This window comes from Chlorella variabilis (genome assembly GCF_000147415.1).
Source record: "Chlorella variabilis unplaced genomic scaffold CHLNCscaffold_6, whole genome shotgun sequence".
NCBI classification, from domain to species: domain Eukaryota; kingdom Viridiplantae; phylum Chlorophyta; class Trebouxiophyceae; order Chlorellales; family Chlorellaceae; genus Chlorella; species Chlorella variabilis.
Genome location: NW_005435082.1, coordinates 1215528 through 1224548, shown reverse-complemented (window position 1 = coordinate 1224548; position 9021 = coordinate 1215528). Strand labels below are relative to the sequence as shown.

The 9021-nt window shown below is 68.5% G+C and overlaps 3 protein-coding genes across 3 annotated transcripts in view; 1 reads left to right on the top strand and 2 right to left on the bottom strand.

Annotated features, from left to right (window-relative positions):
• CHLNCDRAFT_143777 (expressed protein) overlaps window positions 1–320 on the top strand; it is a gene marked incomplete at both ends in the record, with an annotated part of 4259 nt that extends 3939 nt beyond the window's left edge. The window contains one exon of the mRNA XM_005849288.1: window positions 160–320. Within this exon, the coding sequence (XP_005849350.1) occupies window positions 160–320 (161 nt within the window). The remainder of the gene's footprint in view (window positions 1–159) is intronic.
• Window positions 321–639: 319 nt separating this feature from the next.
• Window positions 640–1859, bottom strand: CHLNCDRAFT_143776 (hypothetical protein; the record flags this gene model as incomplete). Its single annotated transcript, XM_005849090.1, has 5 exons — window positions 640–756; window positions 896–1022; window positions 1157–1233; window positions 1358–1478; window positions 1654–1859. 5 exons carry the CDS (start codon window positions 1857–1859, stop codon window positions 640–642), a joined length of 648 nt encoding a protein of 215 aa, XP_005849152.1.
• Window positions 1860–1934: 75 nt separating this feature from the next.
• CHLNCDRAFT_143775 (hypothetical protein) lies at window positions 1935–2515 on the bottom strand (the record flags this gene model as incomplete). Its single annotated transcript, XM_005849089.1, has 3 exons — window positions 1935–2033; window positions 2223–2325; window positions 2481–2515. 3 exons carry the CDS (start codon window positions 2513–2515, stop codon window positions 1935–1937), a joined length of 237 nt encoding a protein of 78 aa, XP_005849151.1.
• Between the last annotated feature and the right edge of the window lie 6506 nt (window positions 2516–9021).

Genomic DNA, 9021 nt, shown 5'->3' with positions numbered 1-9021 from the left:
TTTCCCCCCCCCCCCCCCCCCCCCCCCCCCCGACAGCCGGCCTGCACACCCCTTCCGCCCCGTGCCTGGCCACCACGGCGCCGAGGCCAACAACGTTGGGGGCTGAGGCGTCCTGCCGGCTGGTGTTGGTGATGTGCCCGCCCAACTTCCCTGCCGCAGCCGGCTACCGGCCGTGGACTGCGCCCGTCATGCTGCTCCCAGGCTGGTGCGACCAGCCGGAGCCAAACCAGCGCAACCGCGAGGCGCTGGCTTACGCAAACCACCCCTGCCAGTTCCTCACCAATGCCACGGCGGCCGCCATTGCGGCGGCCATCAGCTGAGCCGCCTGCACCGTCATGCTTCTGCTGCAGCTCCCGGGTTGGCCCGGCCGTGTGCTGATGCCCTGCGCAAGCCAGCCCGGCTTGTCCTGCCTTTTCCTGCTCCACTACATGTTCCCCATGGCACCTCCTACCAAGTCTCGAAATTCTCGTCCACACCCCTACCAGTACACAGTTTTCTGCCACCCCAGTCTCCTGCTCACACTTGAAAAGCGTATCTTCTTAATCCTGAGTGACCTCATTACGCTTCCTTGTAATATGTGCAATGGCATCCTCCACCTGCCGCCGGCCAGCCAGCTGCCCCGGCAGGTCCAGCCCGGCGCTATTGCTCCAGCAGATCCGTCTGCAGCTGCTGCACCTCCTCCAGCGCCTCGCTGATGGCGGTGATGGTGCCCTGCAGCAGCTGGTAGCTCTCCCGCACCGCACCCGCATACTCCGCCTGCAGGCCGCGGTGGAGGGGTAAGGGCATGACGCAGAGGGTGCCTGGTTGTGCGGAGCGGCAAAGGCGCCCACACCCAGCCAGCCACGTCTCAGGCTGCAGGTAAGGGTGCTTAGCCTTTGCTCACAGCTGACCGCACCTGCGTGGGCTCATCCGTGGGCGCCTCGTGCACGCAGCCGACTCTGCACAGGTGGCCCTGCAGCAGGTCGGCCACCCCAGGTGCCAGGCTCGCCGCCGCAGCCACAGCCGCCTCCTCGTGCTGCCAGCTGAATGAGGCACGGGGGTGGAGCGGTCGGCAGGGTCATGAACGGTCATGGACTGACACCGATGCCAAGTGAAAAAAAAACAGGAGAAGGTCCAGGCCGCCTCAAGCTGCGCGGCGCCAAGGCGCCACTCGCACCTGAAGCGCTGCTGTGCGTGTGCTGCCTTGAGGGCCTGCAACGCCAGCGTCAGGCGCAGCTTCTCCCGCTCATTCTCCTGCAGGCAGGGCAGGGCAGGGATTGGCCAGGCGGGGGCGGCGATGCACGCCAAGCCTCTATCAGCAGGCTTGGCGTGCAGGCAGCAGGCAGCAGGGGACGGTGCCAGGCCGTGGCAGTGGCACCTGCACGGCTCGCAGCAGCGCCGCCGCCTCGTCCTGCCCGGTTGACTGTAGTGCGGCCTCCACTGACAGCACCCTCCGGCTGCAATCCTGGAACTGGGCGGTAAGCTGGCCCATCACGTGCCTGCAGCCCAGCCACGCCAGGCCAACGGGGGAATGCAGAGTTGAGCTGCTGTGGGTTCAAGGGGCGTACAGCTAGCAGGGGTGAGCAGAGAAGCAGCTGCTGCGTTGGAGGGTTGAGAAGCGGCTGCTGCATTTGTGTGCTGCCGTGCTCACGAAACAAGACCAGAGGTGCTTACCGGTATGGGCCCTCGGCGCCGTTCTGCAGGTACGCCCTGAACGCGGCATCAAACCTCCGGTACGCCGCCGCCCGCTCTCGCTGGACCGCCAGGAAGCTGTCCAGCAGCTCCAGCGCACTGCCGCCGGCCTGGTCCTGCTGCGGGGCCGCCTGCTGCTGGGCTGGAGGGCTGTCGCCGGGTGACGGCAGAAGCGCCTGCGGGCTCATGACTTTGGCTGCCGCTTCAACTGCACCTGCTGCACCGATATTTGCCAGGCCTGCCCTGCCCCGGCGCCTGGCCTCTCACTGCTGCTGCTGCTGCTGCTGGTCCTTCTTGGGCTCGAACCGCAGGCTCTGCTGCCACTCAGCCACCTTCTTCTGCACAAACTCAACCTTCTTGTCCTGCAGGGCAGACCGAGCCCGGGAGGGATTTCAACATACAGCATGACATCATCCAGTCCAGGTCCTTGCGTAGAAATGTGCTCCCGATGCTGCGCAAGCGCTCCCACAGCCAGCGCTCCCACAGCACCACCAACGTGCGGGGGGAGGCAGCACTCTTGGTCGATGCAAAGCCTGCCGCCGCGGCCGCACCTTGATGAACAAATTCTTTTCGCCCAGGTCTTTGATGATGAACCTTTCCTTGGGTGGCTGCTCCTCGTTGAGCGAGCGGATGAACTCGATCAGTACAACGTCTCTGCGGGCGTGCGGTGTGCAGGCGGGTGGTGGGGCCGGCGGAGGGCGGGCCTGAGAAGTCAAGCAGCAGCGGCGGCGCAGGGCACGCGTCGAGGCGGCGGTTACTTTGCTCATAAGCATCGCAGCGCCGCAAGCGAGCGCTGTGGCCATGCTCACCCGGTGATCAAGACTCCGTGGGTAGCTTGCACCATCAGTGCATCGCAGGTGGAATGGGGGCGTTCAATTGGAGCCCCTAGGACTGTTTGGCAGCGAATGCTGCCGCTGGCAAAGCCCAGCAGGCGTAGCAGGAGGCGTTTTTCCAAGCCCGTGAAGGCTACCCAGCATTCCTGGTCGATTGCAAGAAGCTCTTCATCGATCTACAAGGCTCCCTAGACGTCTGCCAGCCGCATGGGTTGAACTGGCAAGTTTGTGCGCTGCAGCCCCAAAAGGGGCCCCCCTTTTGGGGATTCTTGGATGGACGCCACCGAGAACATAGCGCTGGATGAGCACCAGCAGGCGGCCTGGTGAGTCGGCGGGGGCTGGCAGCAGAGGGGTGGGCGGCGACGGTGACCGCGGCAACAGCCTGACGTGCCCCGCCTGTTCCCTTCAGGGACAGCATCCGGCGGGGGCACAACGTGCTCGTTACAGGGCCCGCGGGCACTGGCAAGAGCGCCCTGCTGCGCCACATCATGGCCCAGCTGGATGCGGATGGTATCCCCTATGCACTGGCAGCCATGACGGGGCAGGCGGCGGAGCTGATCGGCGGCGCCACGCTGCACTCATGCTTCGGTGAGCGCAGGGCGAGAGACAGAGAGTGTGGGAGTGTGGGAGTGCCTCTGTGTCTTGGTGGTGGTGCGGGTGCTGTGGTGGGAGGCCTGCTCCGGCCCTGCTGCTCAGGGGGAAGTGGACGAGACCAGCGCATGGCACCGCTGCACCCCCATCCCTGCGCCGCAGGCTGGTCCAAGCAGCAGGCGGTGGGGGACTTCGAGATTGCGGAGACGCGGCGGCGCTGGCTGCAGGCGCTGCAGGTGCTCATTATCGACGAGTGCAGCATGCTCAGCGCCGAGTTTCTGCAGTACCTGGTGGAGGCCATCACGCGCATGCGCAGCGAGAGCCAGGAGGAAGCTGGCGGGACGCAACGCGCGCAGCAGGCGCAGCAGGCGGCAACGCAGGAGCAGCAGCAGGGGCAGCAGCAGCAGCAGCAGCAGCCCCGGCCGCCCGTGGCGCCCCTGGCCGGGCTGCAGCTGGTGCTCGTGGGTAGGTGACGTGCTGTGTCTCTGGGATCGTCGGCCGCGGCCAACTGGGCAGCCTGCCAATGAGCGCAGCCCTCGCCATGCCTGTCCAACGCCCGCGCCTACCGCCCTTGGCTCTTCCTCTGCAGGCGACTTCCACCAGCTGCCGCCGGTGGTGAGGCCTGCCGAGTTCCGGGGCCAGCAGGAGGCAGCCGGGATTGCCATGGCGCGAGCGCTGCGCTCGGCCGCCACCGACCGCAGCAGCCTGGCCCCGGAGCAGATCAAGTGAGTGGCTGGCGTGTATGGTTGCACCAGGGCTTTGAGGTGCGACAGGTGCCCGCTCCGAGGAGGCTCCCGCATTGTCGCCGCCGTTGCTGGTGCCTCCAAGCATCCAAGAGCGTGGGAGCCGCTTGCCCCTGCGCTGCAGGCGGCTGGCGCCATACCTCAACCGCAGGCTGGCCTTTGAGAGCGGGGTGTGGCAGGTGGGGTTCAGCACAACGGGTATAGAGCGGGGGCCAAGCTTGGCCCGGCAATGTTGGGCGCTGCGTCACGACCGACCTGCCGCGCCCTGGGCGCGCTGCGGGCCTGCAGGATCTGGGGATGCGGGTGCACCAGCTGTCCCTGGTGCACCGCCAGCGCGACGGGCACTTTGTCGCCATCCTGCACGCGCTGCGCGCGGGGCACCACACCCCGGCGCAGCTGGCGCAGCTCAGGTGAGAGACCCCGGCAGGGTGGCTGGCGGGGTGGCCGGGCGGGTAGGCTGCATGGGCAGGGCGCACCATGTCGCCCGTTGTGCCGGCGCCCAGGTGCCGCTCCTCCCGGCGCTTGCGCAGGGCGCTGGCGCGGCCGCTGGATGTGTCGGACGGCATCCTGCCCACCGAGCTCCACTCCACCAACGGCGCCACCGACACCATCAACCGGCGGGAGCTGGAGCGCCTGCAGGTGGGCGGACGGGTGTGGTGGGTGGTGGGTGTGCGATGGATGGATGCAGGCGGGGGTGGTGGTGGCGCGTGTATCGCAGGTGCGTGGTGGGTGGGCCTCGGGCGGGTCTGGCAGCAGCCTTGCAGCGGCGGGCAGCCGCATGCAGGCTCAGCACCGCTGCTTGATGCTGCAGGCCCGCGCAGTGGTGTACACGAGCGTCGACTCTGTCACCCCCGAGTCCTACCCTGAAGACCCGGAAGGTGGGCTGCGGCTGCCTGGCAGGCGGGGCGCCCGTGCCGGAGCCGGCGGCACTGCGCCTGCCTGTGCGAGCCACCTGCTGCCAGGTCTACACTGCCACTGCCTCGGCTGCCCGAGCATTCTGCTCCTGCGCTCCTGCACGCTTGCCTGCCTGAAGGCCAGGCAGCCGACGCGTCCCCCGTGTCGCCCGCAGGCGCGGAGGATGAGCGGTGGCGCCAGGTGCAGGCCATGCGGCCTCGGGTGCTGGGGGAGGATCGCAAGATAGCCGGCACCCTGGAGCTCAAGCAGGGGGCGCAGGTGGGCTACCAGGGCATGGAGCGGGGCCTGGCCGCAGGCGGCGAGGCAGGGGATCCGGGCAGGGGGGGCAGCGTGTCTGGCTGGCAGCCTTGCCACTAGCCAGCTGCCGCCCTAGTACCTACGGCAGACACCGCCAGCATGTGCCTGCCGATTCCGCGTGTGGTGCTGCAGGTGATGCTGTGCGCCAACCTGAGCCGGGACCCGTACCTCGTGAACGGCAGCCGAGGCGTGGTGGTGGGCTACATTGATGGGTCAAGCGAGCAGGCGATGCTGGAGGCAAGCACGTGTGGCAGCAGCACCACCTGCAGAGCATCTGTGCCCGCAACTGGCTCGCTGGCCGTCCTGCCCTGCCCTGCCCTGCATTGCCTGGTGCGCTCCGACGCTGCTGCATCTACAAGCACAGTTGTGCTTCATCTCCCGGTTCCGGGTCCCCCCCATCCTATTGCAGGATGAGCTGAGCCGCCTGCAGGCGCAGCTGCAGCAGTATGAGCAAGGCCTGGGGCCAAACGCTCAGCCATACATGCGGGCCCAGCGAGCGGCCGGCAGACCTGGCTCAGCAGCGCAGCAGCCTGTGCAGCCGCCCCAGCAGCAGCAGCAGCAGCAGCCTGAGCAGCCAGCAGAAGCCAAGCCGCTGGCGGTACCAGGCCCCCTGCCTGCAGCTGCCAGCAGCGCTCCCGCCGGGCCCAGCGACGGGGCCCCGCCCAAGACCGGGCTCAGCCAGTTCCAGCTTTTGCTCGGCCAGAGCCGCCGCTGCCCCGGGCAGCAGCCGAGCTCCCGCCTGACAACCCCGGAGGGCAGCAGCCGCCAGCAGCCAGCAGCCACGGGCTCCCCCTCCGTGCAGCGCATGCAGCGCCTGCGCCTCGACACGCCCGGAGAGGGCAGTGGCGCCACCACGCAGTGCCCTCCTGCAGCAGGCGGGGGCGCAGGCGGGGGCGCAGGCGCAGCGAGCGGCGCAGGCGCCGAGGGATGTGGGCCGCCAGCCAACCTCAGCCCTTACAAGCGCCGCCTGGATTTCGAGCAGGGGCAGCAGCAGCGGCGGCCGCGCCTGGCTGAGCAGCAGGCGGCCGAGCAGCCAGAAGTGATGCCCAGCCAGGGTTCCGCCGCCGCAGCGCCGCCAACACAGCAGCGGCAGCAGCAGCAGTAGCAGTAGCAGCAACCAGGGGAGCAGAGCCCGCCAGACCTGCTGCATGGTGCTACGCAGCGGCTCTCTCAGGAGGGTTCTCAGGAGGGCCAGCCCTCGGCGGCAGCGCGGCAGCGGCAGGAGCACGGGCAGCAGCAGCAGGAGCAGGGCCCAAAAGCACGGCGGCAGCAGCAGCAGCAGCACCAGCACCAGAAGCACCAGCAGCACCCCTCAGTTGAGATAATTGATTTGGTCAGCGACGATGATGACCCGGGTCCGGCGCAGGCCAGGGTTGGCGGCGGCGGCGGCGGCGGGCACAGTGGCAGCAGCGGGCGGCGCGGCCGGGGCGCAAGCAGCGGGCGAGGCGGCGGTGGAGACGTGTCGGGCGGTGAGCAGGCTGCCAGGCCAGCCAGGCAGCCCAATCGCCTTGTGTTTTCACGATCGGCTGTTGCACCTGACCGGCCTCCTCTGCCCTGCGTCCTGGGTGCCACCCCATGCTGCAGGCGCTAGCCAGTGGCAGTGGCAGCAGGCGCCAGCCGTATGGCGGCGAGCCGGTGCCGGTGCAGCTTGCTAAGGTTCGGGCGGACCTGCTGGCTCTGCGGGCCTTCACCGAGCAGGTGAGGGTGGGTGGCAGCGTGGGGCGGGTGATGGTGGTGCGTGGTGGTTGCGGGAGATGAGAGCGGCGAGGGAGGTTCAGGCAAGGGCAAGCGTCGCAGCGGGTGGTTGGCAGTCCAAGGCACGCTTCCGCCCTGAGCCGCCGCTTGGCCTGCCGCCGCTGTGCTGTGCTGCTGCAGGCGCAGGGCACACCCGTGCTGCTGCCGCTGGTGCAGTTCCGCTCCTGCGCCCAGCCCATCTGCATCAAGCCGCGGTCCTTCGAGCACAAGATCCGCAACATCGGCGTCATCTGCCGAGTGCAGGTCCCGCTCATGCTGGCCTGGGCCATGTGAGGCGATGCCGCGCCGCCGCAGGCCCGCCACCGTGCGTTGAGCGTGCGCCAGGCGGGCCGTGTCGGCAGGCGGCGCATGCAATGCAGGCTCACCTGCCCCCGCACTGCAGCCTCCCGCGGACCACCATTTCCACTCCCGCCCAGCTGGCTGTTCTGCCTGGCAGCCGCCATGTCCGTGTGCCCTTCTTGCTGGCACCAACCCTGTTTGCCCCTCCTTGTCGCCCCTGCAGAACCATTCACAAGTCACAGGGGGCCAGCCTGGACAGAGTGGTGGTGGATGTGAGCCGCTGCTTTGCGGGTAAGCAAACACAGGCCGGGGCGCCCCAGCGGCGCGCGGCATGCGCTCCTTTGTCCCTCAGGCAGATTGCGTGCAGCGCTGCAGCTGACGGCGGGCCCCCTGGGGGCCTCTTGTGCTGCCCTGGCGCCTGCAGAGGGGCAGGTGTATGTGGCGCTCAGCCGGGCGCGCAGCATGGAGGGGCTGTGCGTCAGGAATCTGGCTTCCAGCGGGATCAAGACCAGCGCCGCCGCCGCCGGCTTCTACGCCAGGTGGGGTCTGGCTGGTGGCGGGGGTGGGGCCTCCCAGGGTTGGAGGGTGGCTGCGCTGGCTTGTGTGGCGGCTCTGCTGCCGCCCATGAGCGATCACCAGCCGGCGCTGCCCTGCCCTGAGTGTACCCTGCACGGCCATGCCCTGCCCCGGTGCAGGGGCGGCACCCTGCTGCCGCGACACAAGCTGCTGCGCTTCCCCATCCGAGCCGACATGCCTCCGGAGTTCTATCAGGCGCTGGAGGAGGGCCAGCCGCTGGCGCTGGACCAAGTGCCCCGCCTGGCTGCCGGCGCGGCAGCGGCCGCGGCGGCGGGGCCCGCTCCGCAGCAGGGCGACTGGCAGCGGCAGTCGCTGGCCACCCCTGCGGTGCGCCGCGGTGGTGTTCTTGCGGCGCCAGACGGTACGGCTGGAGCGGTGCCGCCGGCGCCGGCGCCGGCAGCCGCGCCGCTCCCCTCCCTGGTGCCAGTCAGCCTGCAGCTGGCTGGCGAGTGTGCAGATGGCGGCGGCGGCGGCAGCAGCGGCAGCAGACATCCAGGGGAGGTGGTCGTGCTGGGGAGGGCGCACCTTCGCCAGCAGGCGGCTGATGTGGCGGGCCTGCTGCGCCTGCTGTGCGCCTTGCTGGAGGCGCCGCCCGGGGATCAGGTGCGGGCGGGACGAGGTAGAGGCCTGTTGCTTTCCACCCTGTCTGTACTGCTGACTTGCCGGCGCGTGTCCCGCATCCCTCGACGTGACCGCTGTACTGCTTCCGTCCTGCTGTCCTATCCGGCCATGCAGGTCGATCTGTACTGTACCACCCAGGCGGGCGGCCCGCTGCTGCGCGTGGCGGCGGCGGCGGTGCAGGTGGGGGAGCTGCTGTCGGGGGCGCACAGCCTGGTGCTGCGGCAGCGCCGGACGCAGCAGGCGCCCGCTGGCGCATGACACACGCTCGATGATGGCCGGGCCTGGGCACACCACAGAAAAATAAGACCGACGCCGTGATGCGCCGTGATGCCTTGGTGCCTCGATTCACAGTCGAAAATGCAAAAATGGGATCCCCGGGGGAAGTCAGGAGGCACCTGGCAAGGCGCAGGATGGGAGTGAGGGTTGGGAGGTCCGCAGAGCCTGGGCGGCAGGCGCATGCGGTTGGTCAGCACATCGTCAGAGTATCAATGCATGTAGAAGGAGTACGGCAAAGGTGTGGAGAGGGATGGTGGAGAAATGAAGCCATGAAACAAGGGGGATGCATTGTTCAACGGTTGCAGTGGTGTGCGTGATGCAGCCATGGCTGATGGAGCCTTGGGCTCTTTCCTGATCAGTCTGCGCTCCACGAATTGAGCATCCCGAAAAGGCTCCAGGAAGAGACTTCGCAGGCCCTAGACGTAATAGTACTGCTCGTGTTGGGTGGGTGGGTGGTTTGGGGT